Below are 17,500 nucleotides of genomic sequence, written 5' to 3'. Positions count from 1 at the left end.
TCAGAACAGCACACATGAATGAATATTAACACCCCCCATCAACAGGATGTTATCATATTTTAGCATAATTTCAGCAAGATTTGAAGTCCTTCAGAAACTCCTTGTTGTATTTGGGAGGATGGTAAATGAAAACTCAGAGTACAGGAGCAGCTTTGCCTAAGAGAGTGCTTTCGAAGCTGTATAAAGAGTCAAGACATGTTATATTAATATTCTGTTAAACATATAGCACCACATAGTGATGACTAGAAATGTAAATTTTTACATCTAGCTGTTGTGAAATGCGCTATATAAATAAAATTGTATTACATTGTATTATAAAGTACTGCACAGAGCCCATTGAATCTAACTGAAAATTTGTCAGAATAGCCTCAAGATGGTTTTGCTCTATGCCAAACATTGTCACTTTTTGGCGACATCTACGAATTCAGTTTTCATCTTAATAGTGGTGCCACCTACTAGTTCAAGAAAATGTCTTTTGTTGTGTATGATATTTTTCTCTGAGCTAGTTAACAATATGTACTTCATATTTGCTCTGAAGAATGTTTAGGGCTTCATGATGTCAAAATACAAAATTTGGGATTTTTTACAAAAAGCTGTTGCTGTGTCAACACGCACTTTGCCAAAAAATAAATTTTGAGGGATTAAAATTGGACAAAAACTTGTGAAACTTGCACAGAAATGAGGCTTGGCAAAATCAATATTTTATTAGTTTCATGTGCATTTTTATTTTTATAAAAGGCTTGCTTATAGCACTGTGGTATATATAACAACTCAATGCCTGAAAAAAAAGTCTCTGGGAGCCATATGCAAAGCTAAACAAGAAGTCCGCCATTTTGAATTAATTTAAGTTTTTGCTTGTTGGTGCTTGTTATCGGCTTAACTAAAAAAGCAAGCGTTTCCTCAAGTCGGCCGGTAAGTCCACCGTAGGCATCCATTTTTGTTTGTTTTGAGTCACGCTAGCTCAGCGGCGCATGCGTAAGCCTCTGGTTGTATTTCCGCAATGGGCGGGAGTGACGAGTAGGGCAGAGATAGGTCGAATTTGCGCCTTTTTTTTTGTATCGATAATTTATCAATACCATTTCTATTGATATCACTCACGCCAACTATCGCGATACATATTGATGTCGAATTATCGGCACAGGCCTACATGGCAACACATCTAATCGACAACGTGTGGGGAAGGATTTCACTGGTCACCACACTCCTTAGAGTCACGATTTCAAATCAAAACCGAAAATATCTCTGAACAGCATACAAGCAAACAATGAAACAAAGAAATAAAATTAACACAAAACATGTATCACTTATGGCATTCATATCCCCAAAAGAAATAAAAATAACACAAAAACAGTACTGATGCATTCTCGGAGCCTCAGCCTTAGCCAATCAGATGGCTGGTAAGAGAGATGTGAGTGGTGTGCTTTGGGCAGTGTGTTTTTATTTATTTATTTATTTTATTGCAGTCTGTTGTCTAAACCTTCTTGCTTGTAATAACATGAATGATAAGACAGACTACGACATCGTGGACAGCTGCCCTTTCGTCCAGCTTTCTCCTGCACCATCACCGAAAAAACATATTCACGGAATGTATTCGTCACACTCAATTGGAAGCATAGATGTTTCTGACTTTGGCCAGCAGGGTGTGCTAACTTGCACTCTGAAATAACTCAAGGTGATTATGCCCGATCGTTGATCGAGGTGCTGTCTATATAATAGGCGTGTCGCATTACAAGGCGCCTCGTTTGTTTTGGGGAAGATTTGGGACTTTAAAATGCACCTTATGGTCGTGAAAATACGGTACATTTTATTATTGTATTTTCGGGACCTAAGGCGCACTGTGTTAAAAGGCACAGTCTCAGTTACGGGTGCTTTTTCTGTTTAACACATACATATGTTGGTCTGTATTAGGGGTGGTCGATATGGCTGAAAACTATATCGGTTGACATGTACGTCATATCGGCAGATATCGATATATATCGAATTATTATTATTATTATTATATATATATATTTTATTTTATTATTATTTTTTTTTTACGATGGTTGCGTGAAGAGCTGGGACTGTACGTGAATTTAGGGGGGTTCACCAGAGCGCCTGATCCAAACAGTCACTCGAATCAGAGAGCGTGACCAGACACAGGGAGAGAGAACAACGTAGCTTTAATAGCACTCCAATCAATTCAACAGAGCTCAATAACTCACTTTCATTCTGGCGCATACACGACGACGAAAAGTGTAGCAATCGCACATCCGCGGCTAACGGACTCGATACGTCTCTCCTAGGAGCTTAGCTGTCCAACAATATGCCCGACATAAATTAATGTAAATACAAGGACCCATTTAGCTGCCCGAAAACATGCCTGTTTTTAAATATGCAAATTAAACAGCAAGCCAATACCTGTATAAACAGAGCAGTAATGAAGAATTTACAACAACTATTGAAAATAAAACAGGGAAAAGGGCTGAATTCCGATTTGTTTTATTTTAAAATGTACAACGCACTCCGGCCTCCCTTGAGACGGAACAATTCTGGTGCCACGGGCCGTTTTGTCCAGTGTGTGTCCGCAGAGGTTGTTTGTTAGCAGCTTCACTGCTACGTACGCCCGCCTCCATTGCAACGGATGTCTTGTGTGCTGGAGATACGGACTGTTTCGTCCCGTGCGTGTTCACGAAGGGGGCACGGCCCGTGCGTGTCCGCGGAAGGTGCTCGTTACCGGCTTCACTGCTAGGTATGCCCGCCTGCCATGCGACGGAGATCTCGTGTACTAGAACTACGGGCCGTTTCGTCCCGTGCGTGGAGGGGGTGTTTGTTATCGGCTTGATTTTTTTCCGCCGTACTCCAATAAAGTGTAATTGCACATCCACTCCAGTAGTTCGCAGTAGCGCTCTCCTTGCCCATTGTGCACAGCGGGCGTTAACGCTACGGTGTAGGTTTGTTTTGCAATGAACATGCTATTATCTATAGTTGCAGTGGAGAGTGGGTGGTGGTGGTGGTGGGGCGCAAATTGTTTTCTTCTTGCAAGGAGGGGGCATAACAGAAAATAATTGAGAAGTACTGTTATTTAGTGTGACAAAAAAAAATAATCTACCAATAGGTGAATCAGCAGGTTTAGCGTAGACCAGTGATTCTCAAATAGTGGGGCGCGCGATGCTGAGGGGGGCGCGTGTGACCCTGGGGTACATGCTTTTTTTCCGCCTTTCTATAGTACGGCTAAACGATCGTTTTTGGGACCGCAACGCAAATTTGAGATAGCGCTGCGGTTTGTGCCCCGAGTTATGCAGTTGGTTACGCAGTACTGATTAAAAAAAAAAAAAAAAAAAAGCGTCACCCTGCCGCTCGTTGTCCCGGAAGTAATTTCTTTCGGCTCTACTTGAATGCTAGCCGCTAAGCTATCTTGCGTCACAGCAGTATGAGCTTTATTTCTACTATATCTAAGTCTGCGTTGCCACAGTATGAGTTTTATTTCTACTATGTCTAAGTCCGTGCACAGCAGCAGCAACGAGCTGCGTGATGACAAACAACCACACTATCAAGTAGCCTTCTAAACGAGGAGGCGAACGAGGGAGCACTAAGCATGCTAATCGCTAAAATGAATTACAGAGTAAGAAGTGCTTCGATGTACGCTCGACTTAACAGAAGTCTGACTTGAACCGCGTTTGGGTGGAGAGCCAGCGGCTCTGAACAGAAATGTTGTATTGCAATCATTACGTATCGAAACATAAAATAAGACGACGGCTACGTTAGCAATTTAGCAGACGCTCTCAGACCGGAACACGGAAACGGATCACGTCATGACAACGAAGAGGTTCAATGTGTTCAATTCAACTAATAGTAAATATTTATCATCTCATCAATATTTGCACCACAGAGTACTAAGTTTCGAGATCCTCACAATAATAGTTCTCAAAATTATATTTCTTAACCAATTTAGATTTGCTAAGGGACATTTTATTGACATAATCTAACATCAATATACAAAGGAAATGTACATTAGTACAAAATGTAAAGAAAAAATGGTGGCGGGGCGGGGGGGTGCACGAATTGTTTTCTTCTTGGTAGGGGGTAGTGTGACGGAAAATAATTGAGAAGCACTGGCGTAGACAGACAGTTTAGACATCTTTTTTTTCCCTGAGAGTCAGGCTCGGTATTTTTCAGGACAAATTAAGTTTAGCATCAATGCAGGATGAAGTTACGAGAGAGTCGTCATTGCACGTACATGTGTATATCAGGTGCATTTTTCCCGTAATCAAATCAGTAAGCCATTTACTTATTAGGGTATTGTTAAAAGATTAGTTTAAAATATGACAACTATTTTAGGATTATAGTTTGTGGTGTAATGATGTTACAAACTAATAATACTGACAGTTCCAAACCATGGCAAGTGTAACTGAACTCCAGTACATCCAAATGTGACTAAAAATGAAATTAACACTATCACCTACCGTGTAGTGGATGCATGAGCTAAAATGTTGCCGCCAATTGGCTTCTTTGGATCAGCAGAGAACATGGCTGCTCCATCTACCTGTGCAACCACCTGGTTGGTTATTACCACTGCAACGCCGAACTGTTGTGGGCACAGGTTGAGAAAAAGATTACTTAAGTTTTACAACAGATGTATCATAGACATTATTATTATTTTTGTGAAAATTCTGATAAAATAGAAAATTGAGAGTATTACGAAAAGGAAAAAGAAATTGGGAGTACATCAAACCAATTATTTCGTGACGTAAAGCCAAGTAAGGAGCACTACTGCCATTTGCCGGTTCAGCTGAAATCAGACCTAATTGGTTTCACACATTCAGTCCATTTGTTCCATATCCAATAGATGAGATTTTCAATATCATAAATGCACGACCTTGAACAATTTGGAAACAATTTTATCACACACACACACGAGACCACCCTTACCTTGCAGAACAGCATCGTGATGTGTTTTTATATACCCTTCAGTATTATTTTCCAATGCACTCTCTTATTTATCTAATTTATATATTTGTCTGTATTATTGTTGTATTGCACTGGAGAGGGGAGCTCTCTAATCTCGTTGCACTCTTGAGTACAATGACAATAAAGGGATTTCTAATTCTAATTCTATTGCATGATATTGATTTGAGCAATTGTATAAATTGTAATATTCCTGGTTTTTGCTTTTTTATGTGGTCTTTCAGGTTTTGGTTAAAACAGTGCCTCACCTGCAAGTATTTATAGAAGTCATTTTTCTCTCACTGATGTTCAATCTTCAAAGATTCAAAGCTAGGAAATTCCCCCTTGTGCATGAATGAGAGATATGTGGCGAAAAAGTGAAAAAATGGTGATTTACAAACAATAAGATATATAAATCTATATATTTACAAAACCAGTTCAACCACAACTACCATGTCAGTTAAATTGCAAAATGTGTCACTGTCTCGCTCTACGGCACTACCTTCACTGCAGCACCTCTCCTCCTCTCTCCCCCGCTTTCACAAACAACCCCCTCTATATATGCTTCGCCCCTCCCCTTGGGCATCACCTGACATAATTGTCACGCAAAACACACATTTAAGCAATGCCGAAGCTCCCCCTCTGTTTGGTCTTCCTCTATGTCATGTCATGTCGTGTCATGCCTGCCGCGTCTCGTGACTGGTCAGTGTTAAATTGAATGTGTGCGCGTGTGCGTCCATGGATGCTTCCATCCATAATAAAACTACCAAGTGTGCAACCTCCACAAAGAAGAACAGTCCTAGAATGTGTGAAACAGTCTCAAGGTCGGCACCGCACCTCCTGCAAGCGGCTTGCGCCTCTCTCCGCCCTCTTGACAGTAACTCACGTGTGGGGTACACTCCTGCCCGGAGTGCCAAGCCCGCTATCCAGCTTCTCTGACCAATCCTCACTGCAGTCGGTTCAGCACCCATGAGTTGCTCATTTTATCATTTGGAATACATTGACTCCTGTTCCTTGAACCTGCAGTGCAGCCCAGTCCATACTCTAATTTCGTCCCCAATCTGGAAGGGTCAGAGGCTCAGCCTGGGCTATCTGGCCACTCTCGGTCAATGCTCGTGAAGGTATGCATTCCGGCCAACCCCCAGCTTTCGACCTTAACATTTTCCATCTCGGGTCACCCATCTTTTCCATCGCCATGCCTCCAATGAAAGGGTCATCCGAGTCCACCATGTCCCATATATGTCTCAATTGTATGGATGGGACAACCTTCTCCAGCCTCATCAATAGCAACCCACCGTCACGGTTCCGCGAGTAAAGCAACGCAATCCTCGTGGACTGAGCCAAGTGAAGCCATGTATTCACCGTCCTTCTTATCAATCTGCCTTTTGCCTGCTCAATATGGCGTACAGTGCGCTAGTGTTTTCAGCGACCCTCTTAATATAGCGGACTTTCGTTCCATCTCTGGTGATTTGTGCGTTGCTCACGGACTCGCGGCTGGTGTATGATCTGCTGGACCTACGGTGCGAAGTTGGCGATCCAGCTGCGTTTGAGCATAGTTGGGGTAGGACATTGCCCGACGAAATCCCGGCGTAAATTTTCCGCATCTACGCGCTCCCTTCACGGCGGAAGCGGCGCCGCGGCAAACGCGGTGGCCGGCTGACGAAGCTAAAAAGGGACCTAAAGCACGCTTCGTCCCCTGCTCGATCCCGAACGCATGGATGTACTCCGTGGTGGCGCGTTCGAGAGTCCTGCTTGGTACCAATCATCGGATGTCCAGTGGAGGTTCAGTAGAGCTGCCATCCATGTGAATGGACGCCACTCTCTTCCCGTGAGAGTCCCGCAAGTCATTCTCCATCGCCGGGGAAACTCCGAGCGCATGCCAGGACGTCACTTTCGGCGCGACATCTTTTCCTCCGCTTTTATCCACCGGGCGAGTAAACGCAACTATGGTTTCGTGCACCACCACATGCAACACTTGCACCATTCTCATGGAAAGACTCTCCCTGCTAGAGGGACGTGTCCGCCAGCTAGAGCAGAGTAATGTGGTAAGCGTAAACGTGGCGGACACGACTGTTAGCACGGGTTGTAGCCAACCTGCTAGTCTGGTTAGCATTGGCCGTAAACGGCTTGCTAATCGCGGTGAGCCTGTTAAGACACATAGCAGTTCCATTCCACCTCGGTCTCATGGCTCCCGCACCTTAGTGATAGGTGACTCCATTACCTGCAACATTAAGCTTGAAAATCCAGCCACAGTAATGTGTATTCCTGGGGCCAGAGCACCCGACATAGAAGCTAATCTTATGGAGCTAGCGCGCAAGACACCGATACACCAGCGCAGTGCAAACAACGCTAGCTATTCAGATATAGTGATACACGTTGGCTCCAATGACACTAGGATGAAGCAATCAGAGATCACAAAGAAAAACATAGCAAGGACTTGTGATCTCGCCAGAAAGATGAGTCGGCATTGAGTAATTGTCTCTGGCCCCTTGCCTGCGAGAGGCAATGATGAGAGGTTTAGTAGATTATTCTCGCTAAATAAATGGCTGGCTAGTTTTTGTAGTGAGCAGGGACTGCAGTTTATAGATAACTGGCCTTCTTTCTGGGGCCGACCCGACCTGCTGAGGATGGACAGCCTTCACCCTAACTGGGAAGGCGCCATCACTCTTTCTAGAAACATAGATTATTGTTTGAGCCTTCCATGACTATTCATATTAGAGCAGGTCGGGCTGCAGGCGAATAGTGAGCCTGTAAGGAAGGGTATGGAGTCTGTAAGGATAGAGCTAACTAGCGCTATGCTAGACTTAGACAACACATATAGCTTTTCTTCTAGATTTGAGCGCTATACACCATACGCTGTTACATCTCATACTGATATAATTTCTACTGAGGTGGCAATACATGATGGGTTTAAGCATTCCTCCTCGGTCGGTTTTATTGACGACGAGCCGTTCTCTCAAAATAATAGCACTCGAAAGCTGGTAAATAACTATCGGATTCCGACCGTCAGAATTTCTCGCCGCGTTTATAGTCGCTCGAGGTACAATCCGGGACCTAGGCAAGGCAATCTCCTTAATATTATGACCAGGAGTCCTGTTGCGCGTAATAACTTAGATAGACCTATTTTACTGAAACTCGGTTTTTTAAATATTAGATCGCTTTCATCGAAAGCCTTGTTAGTTAATGACCTTATTAGAGACCATAATCTTAACATGATTGGTCTTTGCGAGACCTGGTTAAAACCAAATCAGTTTTTACCGCTAAATGAGGCTTCGCCTCCAAACTTCGTGAGCTCGCATGTTGCGCGCCCTCAAAAGAAAGGCGGGGGTGTAGCCGTCATTTCTGAATCTAACCTAAAACTTAGTCCTCGTTTTAGCAATTCCTTTAAAACATTTGAAGTTCTCATTATGCGATCCTCAGCCGAGCTGCCGTTTTATCTTGCCGTTCTTTATCGTCCACCTGGCTCTTACTCCGGCTTTTTAGATGAATTTTCTGAATTCGTAGCTGATTTAGTAACTCATGCGGATAATATACTTATCATGGGCGACTTCAACATTCATATGAATCTCCCGTCGGACAATCATTGATATGTTTGGTTTCACGCAAATAATAAATGAAGCAACGCATATAAATGGCAATACGCTAGATTTGGTATTAACCCGAGGCTTAGCATCTTCAAAAATAATTGTATTACCATATACCAGTGCTATATCTGACTATTACTTTATCAAATTTGAAGTCTTGGCTCACTGTCATCGTTCTGACCATAATCAAAATTATAGCAGCCGTAACATTAGCTCCTCAACATCGTTGCGTTCTCTGAGCTACTCCCTTTAGCAACTGCTTCGTTTCCTAATTATATTGGTACGATTGATGATCTCACAAACAACTTTAATGTCGCTTTGTTAAATGCGCTTGACTCCGTCGCGCCTTTAAAAACTAAAACTCGTCCAAAGAGGCTTACTCCGTGGTTTACAGAGGAAACGCGCGTACTGAAACGATCTTGTAGGAAGCTTGAGCGCAAATGGCGTGCGACCAAACTTGAGGTCTTCCGTCAGGCATGGTGCGATAGTTTACTAATATACAAAGAAGCGCTTAATCTAGCCAAAACTAATTATTATTCTAGATTAATTGTCTTACATAAAAACAACCCTAAATATTTATTTGATACCGTAGCAATGCTAACGCAACAGCGACCAACCTCGGATAGCTCTTCCTATTCAGCTCACGATTTTATGCAATTTTTTACTCAGAAGATAGAATGTATTCGTGATGAGATTAAAGACACTGTTCTTAAAATTCCGTCGAATTCCGCGATAAATGGTGTTAATAGGGACATTAGGGCTGATAACTGTCCGATAACCTTATGTCAATTTAAAAAAATATCTCTTGAGAGCCTAACAAAATTGGTTAGTGCGGCAAAACCGACAACTTGTGTGCTCGATCCGCTTCCTGGCAAACTAATTAAAGAACTGTTTACGACCCTAGGACCGTCTGTTTTAAATATAATTAATCTATCACTTACCACGGGTGTAGTACCAGCAACTTTTAGGACCGCCGTTATCCGACCGTTACTTAAGCAACCAAACCTTGACCCAGAGAGTCTCATCAACTATAGGCCGGTTTCAAATCTTCCGTTTATTGCCAAAATTCTTGAAAAAGTCGTAGCGCACCAACTTAATGAATATATGACTGCTAATAATCAATTTGAACCTTTCCAATCGGGTTTTAGAGCCGACCACTCTACTGAGACGGCCCTTGCTAAAGTTACTAATGATCTTCTCATAGCTATGGACGCCGACACCTCATCAATATTACTCTTACTCTATCTTAGTGCCGCTTTTGATACCGTTGATCATAACATATTATTAAAACGCCTTGAAACGTGTGTTGGCATTTCAGGTTCAGCGCTTTCTTGGTTTAATTCGTATCTGTCGGAGAGGACGCACCGTGTAATTCATGGCAATACGACTTCGGATCTTTGTAAGATCACATGTGGAGTTCCGCAAGGGATCGGTACTTGGACCTCTATTGTTTAGCATCTATATGCTACCGCTTGGTGATATTATACGGAAATATAACATTAGTTTTCACTGTTATGCTGATAATACGCAATTATACATGCCGTTGGATATAACGAATCCGCGCGACTGCTATAAATTAGAGGCGTGCCTTGCCGAAATTAAACAATGGATGTCTTTCAATTTTTTGCGTCTTAACTCAGATAAAACCGAGATGCTCATCATTGGACCAGCGCGTCATCGGTACCTTTTCAAAGACACCACTGAATATCGATAAATGTAATATTATCCAAAAGGATTCAACAAAAAATCTCGGTGTTATATTTGACGCAACTATGTCTTTTCAAATGCACATTAAAAATATTACTCTAACTGCATTTTTTCATCTGCGTAACATTGCTAAAATCCGCCCAATTCTATCAACGTGTGACGCGGAAATCTTAATCCATGCGTTTGTTACGTCTCGCCTCGACTATTGTAACGCTTTGCTCTCGGGTCTCCCCATGTCGAGTATTAAAAGTCTGCAGTTAGTTCAAAATGCAGCAGCTAGACTCTTAACTAAGACGAGAAAGTTTGATCATATTACCCCGATATTAGCCAATTTGCATTGGCTTCCGGTCCACTTGAGATGTGATTTTAAAGTTCTGCTACTTACTTTTAAAATATTGCACGGCTTAGCACCTTCTTATCTCGTTGACCTCGTGGTACCATATGTTCCGTCCCGAAACCTTTGCTCACAAAATGCTGGTCTTTTAGTGATCCCGCAAGCCAAAAAGAAGTCCGCAGGTTCTAGAGCGTTCTCTATTCGGGCACCAATGCTTTGGAATGCACTACCCTCGGATATTAGAGGCGCCACCTCAGTAGAAATGTTCAAAATACTATTAAAGACGCATTTATACTCTTGTGCATTTAGCTGAAATATTTGTTGGCCTGTTTACTGCCGCTTTTTTTCTTTTGTTTTCTTTTCTGCCCCCTTTTCCCCCGGCTGGGGGATTAGGTGACGGTGACCCACTAGGAAGTTTAAGGCATTGACCAACTGGGCATGCACCTGTTCCAGTGATGTCGTCTTCCTGCAGCGCGACATCTGATCAATTTATTTATATACTTTAGCATCTAATTTAATTATTTTTTGGCCTGTTTACTGCCGGTTCTTCTCTTTTCTGCCCCCTCCTTCCACCGGCTTGGGAATTAGGTGATGGGGACATGCTTTGAAGATTACGGCACTGACGAACCGGGAAGGGACCTGCTCTGCCGAAGTCGTCTTCATGCAGCGCCTTTTCTGATTTCCTTATATTTCAGCACTTCATTGAACTACTTGTTGGCCTGTTTGCTATTTCTGTTCTTTCTTTTCTGTTCCCAATTCCCCGAATTAGGTGATGGCGATTCACTTGGAAGTGGCTGTACTGAATTTACACCAACTGACTGGTACAAGATCGAAGGCTCATCTTCGGATATGCTGCCATGGATATTACGGCCCTGGATGAGGACCCACTCCACTGAAGTCATCTTCCTGCAGCACTTCATTCAATTGACTCTTATATTATTTCATCTATGATTGCATAGCATAATTGTATGTGTCAAATGTTGCCCAGTTGGCATCCATTGCAGCCTGGTCATCCTGGAAGGGGGATTCCCCCATCTGTGGTCCCTTCTCAAGGTTTCTCACTTTTCCCCTAATGAGGTTTTGTGAGTTTTTCCTTGCCCTCCTGGGGGTTAAGATCGGGGATGTCGATTGTGGCTATGTAAAGCCCTTTGAGACTGTCTGTGATTAAGGGCTATACAAATAAAATTGACTTGACTTGACATGTGTCCTCTGACGCGGCGTTGAGCAACAACTTCTGTGAGAGCTTCCCAGAGCTCGCCAATCGGAGGAGCTAAGCACACCGGCAACTCCTCAAGGATAGCGTTTTTGAACGCCCGTTCGCTGACGACCAAAACGTTTATTCTGAGGGAGCTATTTCTTCACAATGAGTTGGATTTCCTCTGCTTGATGGAGACCCAGACGAGCATCGGTGAGTGCAGTGCGATGCTGGAACTATTACCGCCTGCATGTTCTTACTTGGACGCTCCGAGAACGTCAAGTCGTGGTGGAGGAACGGCAACTATTTTTAAAAACAAGTTTGAATGTAAACGTTGTATATTGGCCTCATGGATCACCAGCTTCGAGAGCACACTCTTCGAAGTAGGCAGGGCTGCTCCTGTGCTCTGCGCTGTCATCTATAGACCACTGAAATACAACAAGGAATTTCTAAATGAAATATGATCATATCCTGATTTTAATACACATGTGCTGTCCCGAAAATTGACTGGCAAAGGACTTTTGAGACTCATAGACTTTCTTTTGGTGCAATGTGTGTCTGGCCCCACTCATAAACAGGGACATACGTTAGACATTGTCCTTACTTTTGATTTGTCTATCTCAAATTTGAAAGTGTTGGACGATGTTATTTCTGATCACATGACAGTGCTCTTTGATGTAGTGTTTTCCTCAGCTGCTGTTCAATTACTACCAGTGAATGCAACCGCCGGGTTTTCAACTCCTTCACTGCTAGTTGGTTCTCTGAAGCCCTTGATCAGCTCTGTGTTCACTCATCAAACACAGAAGAACTCAGCTATTGGTTCCACTTTTCATGTAGTAATATTTTGGATTCTGTGGCTCCATTAAAAATTATGCGGCCAAAAGTAAGACCGGAGTCATGGTTTAATGTAAGAACTCGTGCAGCTAAACAAGAATGCCGCAAAGCTGAACGCAGGTGGAAAAAAGTCAAGACAAAAAACAAGGTGAAAGAGTCAAAGAGGGAGTACTTGTCCGGTCTTATTCAGGCAAATTGTCATAATCCGCGAACTCTATTTCAAACATCAATTCTGCACTTAAACCCTGACATCCAAATTGCACAGACTCGTCTCCTGAAATGTGTAACACATTTTTGCAGTTTTTTTTATGGACAAGGTTGCAACAGCTCAGACTCTTGTTTATAATACTAGATTCAACCCCTCAGGACACGTTCCTTGTTCCGCAGCGTTAGATTACTTTGATGCGATATCCTTGTCATCTTTGGAGGATGTGGTTTGCCACATTAAGTCATCCGGCTCACCACATGACGCCGTCCCTCCTCCTTTCTTGAAAGAAGTTCTCCCAAGTATTGGCGAATCGGTTTTGGCCATTATCAACCGCAGTCTCTTTTCTGGTGTAGTCCCCCAACATTTTAAACATGCTGTGGTGGAACCCCTGCTTAAGAAACCTGTCCTTGATCAAGGTGTACTGTCAAATTTTAGACGCATTTCCAAATTGCCTTTTATTTCTAAAATTTTGGAGAACGTGGTGCACATGCAGCTACGATCCTTGGGTTTTAAACTGGACAGTGATTTTAAATTAGATCAGCAGATGAGTGCTGTTGTTGGATCCAGCTTCTTTCATCTTAGGTAGCTGGCTAAAGTGAAGCCCTTTCTTTCCCAACAGCATTTCAAAACAGTCATCCATGCATTCGTTACATCTAGGCTAGATTACTGCAATGTACTTTACTTTGGAGTCAGCCAGTCCTCGCTCAAGCGCCTCCAACTGGTCCAAAAATGCTGCCGCTCGCCTTTTAACTGGCGCTCGGAAAACAGATCACATCACCCCAATCTTAGCCTCTCTTCACTGGCTCCCAGTGCACTTTAGAGTTCGCTTTAAGATACTTCGGTTCGTCTTGAAAGCTTTAAATGGCCTCGCCCCAGCGCACCTCTGAGCTCCTTCATCCCTACGCACTTGCCCGCTGGCTCAGGTCTGTGGACTAAGCGCAGCCTCAGTGGGAATCGCGCCTTTTCTTCCAAATGGAACAAGCTTCCATATTTTCAATGGTAAAAAACTAAATAAATAAAATAATTCAATATTTATCGATATCGACCAATATGATATACTTGTATCACAATATAGTTTGCAGTCATATTGTCCACCCCTATCACCAGTATTATTTTTACTGTACTGGTAATGCCACATACTAGAAGCATGTATTTTTTTATGTTTTTCTGCCAGCGGTTATCCAGACATAGCTCATATTTGGTCGGAAGAATGTTTTGGCCTTTATGATGATGCAACACGAAATTTGTGAATTTTCACGAAAAGCTATTATCAAATTTGCCAAGAAAACAACACTACCTTTGAGGGTAAAAATTTGCATGAAAACTCACGATATGGGGGAAAAGAATAAATAAATCAGGCCTGGCAACAGCATCGATATTTTCTTAGGTTATTGTGTGATTTTTTAAAATATTTTTTTAAATGGCTCCCAAACGCCCCCCTATAATTTTTTAACGAAGCAGCCCTGGTTGTCCGTGTCAAGATCTAGCAAAAGCTGGAGACAGCTGCGAAAGCCCAAGACCTACAATAAATCTCTGAAGCCCTATTTTAAATGTGAAAGGAAGTCAGCCATTTTTAATTTCCTTTCAAATTTTGCCCCATTTTTGGCCTTTTATAAAAGTTATATTTAGTGACATAGCTTTTTAAAAAATTGTTAGGGCATATGATGACACGTTGTTCCCTGTGCATGAGAAGTTTAGTAGTCCGGAAGAGAGAGCAGGTTCAGAGTGGCGGCGTACAAGGTCGAAGTTTTATACTTATATAGCATTTTGCGTAATCATTATCGGCCACTAGCGGTCCCTATAGACCATCGGATCGCACCGGTACAGTTGAGTGTCCTTTGGACAACCTTATTTGGCCAATTAGAAATTAGAACAGAAGAAACACAATTTATGTGAGCAGTGGGTCTTCTGTATTGTATTTCATTTATGGAGCGTTCTACAACATTTTGACTCCTTAAGTTGTATTCTCCTTATTAGTGTAAGCTGTGTGACATTTGGTTGAATATTATGCCTCCCATTCTGTTATTTTGACATTGCAGACTATCATCCGTATCTACCATCTATGTCATCCATCTGGAAAACCATATCTTACATCCAGAGCAAAGAATCCCAAACCAGCATTCAACCTGCCTTCCTGTATTCTAACCTATACACCATCCTGTACCTTGCATACACCCAAACTGTTCAGCAAACTCTTAAGAGCATCAAACTGGTGCAACGCAATCAGAATACTGCAGCTCAGGTTTGCACCACACAAAGAGATCAGAACTCCAGACCTAAAGGCTTTACACTGTCTCCAAATTACTGGTCTATTAATCACTGAATGGTTTGGGGCCTGAATACAATACATTAAACTAATGCTGATTAAATAGAAACCCTGTAGGGCTCTGAGATCTGCACACTTGGGTCAATTAGTGGAGCCCAGAGCTCAAAGTAAACTTGAAGCGGCGTTTAGACATTATGCTGCGCACAAAATGGAATAAGCTGCCAACAGAAGTGAAGACAACCTGAGTGTAACTGTTTTTAAAACCTAACCCATCATAAGTATTTTTTTTGTCTTAGCTATTTTAGAAACACGCTTTTATTTCCTTATTTTACTTTTATGTTTTCTGTTAATGTGTATTCTTAAAAAAAATTGATCCAGTGTAGGGCTGGGCGATAAACCGAAAAGTTACCATTACCGAAATGTATTACAATGACCGACATCATTTTGCCCATGTCGGTAATTTCGATGTAAAAAAAAAAAAAGAAAAAGAAAAGTCTTTTCTGTCTGTGGGAATGTTCATGCCCCTTTAAGACGGCTACAGCGCGTGTAGTCACGTGACTCCACCCATCTGAACAAGAAAGTAAACAGACGGCGCGTTCGTAGCTGGCGATTCAAATCCAGAATCGGTTGACACGGCTGAAGACGAAGTAACGTTAGTAGAAATTGTTCCTGTCGCGCTTGTCCCAAAAAGAAATTTGACATCTGTCGTTTGGAAATGTTTTGGGTTCCATAAAGACGATGTTTGAGCAAAAGAACGCCTACAAAGTGTGTCGTAAGCACCCGAAACAGCGCGTCCAACCTTTTCTTTTTCACCGCCCACAACACAACCATGCTGTTGACTTGGAGCCTGTGCAAAAAGTTCAAAGTGAGGAGCAAGGTTCGACAAGTGACAACAGCCCATAACGGAGGCGACACCATACGAGAGAACGTCTAAGAGGTGGACGCGATAGCCGAGCACATCGCTAAAGATATAGCTCCTCTAGTTACAGTGGAGCATACAGGATTTAAACGCCTCATGAAAGTAGCCGACAAGAGGTACAAAAATATTTGTCGCAAACCGCACTTCCCGATATGGACAACATCGGAGCGTAGACATAGCATTTTGCATCCACATCCACTTGTGGTCGAGTCGCAACATGGATCCCTCTTTGAGCCTGAATGAGCACTACATAGACAAGTGGCAACTGCGCACCAGAGTACTCGAGACGGCACATTTTCCTGATGGAGCACACTTGTTTATTTGGCATTGGCATTCCATTGACATTTTTTCATTTTATTTAGCGTTTTGTTTACAGGTGACTTGCTCCTGTGCACATGGCATTATTTATATTGTTTACAAGATACCTTTACACAAATCTAGGCCTTTGCAAATGGCATTACAGCATCTCGGCGCAATCTATTTCAGAAAAAGATTTTGTGAGAGGTACCCCTTTCCTCCTGTTCTTTGTGACATTGTTCAAGTCATGCAAAGCAAGCTATTTGGAATGTTTATACAAATGATGTTTGTACTTTTATTTTTCATTGAAAGTAATGTGTACCAGTTGGTCAATTAAAAAAAAGCAGTTTATATGCATTTCCTGCATTTTTTTTTTTTTGGTCCACAGGGGGAATTTATCGTGCATTTATTGTTACAGAGGTAAAATTGCTCAAATTATCGCGATATTGATTTTGGGTCATATGGGAAGCCCTAATCCAGTGTTTCCTCATGGGGGGCCTCATCATGTCTTTGTTAACAATTTTTTAGGCTGTGTGTGGGGTGTGTGTGCGGGGGTGGGGGTGGGGGTGTGTGTGTGTGTGTGAGCCTGGGTTATTATAGTTTGCGTACTAAATGACACATATATAAGTAGTTCCTATACTCAAAAGATCAAGATTCCATGCAGATAGAAAATGCACAGAACACAAACCAATGTTCCTTTCATTGGCGGTATTCGTATACATGTATAAGACCAAAAATTTGGGTTAGAAAAGAAGTAACCCAGAGGTCTTATTGAGTTTTTTTTTTTTAAATGGAAAATGAACATATTCAGTTTTTTGCGAGTGTTTACATGGCCCTGCGCTTTGTAACGTGACTGCTCGTAAACGACATCAATGACATCATTAATCGAATGCGAATCAAAGACATTATGGCATGCAGGTCAGTGGTGCAAAAGATCATCTTTTATCTGTGATCCGCGCACAAAAATTCGGACTACGCATAGTATGCGGAGTGGTTGGTGAAAAAAAAAATTAATTATGCATGTTCAAATCCCAGAAAACTACATAAAAAAAATCCTATTCAAATGAATGAAGAGCAGTGTCAAAATCCAAACTAACTTTTTCCAAGCCGCACCGTGTGCGCATACAGGCAGCATTGTTGACACTCTTCCCATCTTAAGCTTGATGTCAATTTCTTTTTCTAAAAATGTAGGCTCGCCCCCCTGTGATTGTCTAAATAGAGTGAAATAGTACA

General features: G+C 42.2%; 1 protein-coding gene across 2 annotated transcripts in view; it reads right to left on the bottom strand.

Annotated features, from left to right (window-relative positions):
• The window catches only part of rad51 (RAD51 recombinase), an 80,277-nt gene that overhangs the window by 1,935 nt on the left and 60,842 nt on the right, over window positions 1–17,500 (bottom strand). For both annotated transcript variants that reach the window (XM_088285448.1, XM_088285447.1), the window contains one exon: window positions 4,443–4,564. In XM_088285448.1, the coding sequence (XP_088141574.1) occupies window positions 4,443–4,564 (122 nt within the window). The remainder of the gene's footprint in view (window positions 1–4,442; window positions 4,565–17,500) is intronic.

This window comes from Idiotropiscis lumnitzeri, chromosome 21 (genome assembly GCF_059441095.1).
Source record: "Idiotropiscis lumnitzeri isolate Australia: NSW breed Sydney's pygmy pipehorse chromosome 21, RoL_Ilum_1.0, whole genome shotgun sequence".
Lineage (NCBI taxonomy): Eukaryota > Metazoa > Chordata > Actinopteri > Syngnathiformes > Syngnathidae > Idiotropiscis > Idiotropiscis lumnitzeri.
Note: the sequence above shows the minus strand (reverse complement) of the source record. Positions and strands in the feature narration are given on the sequence as shown.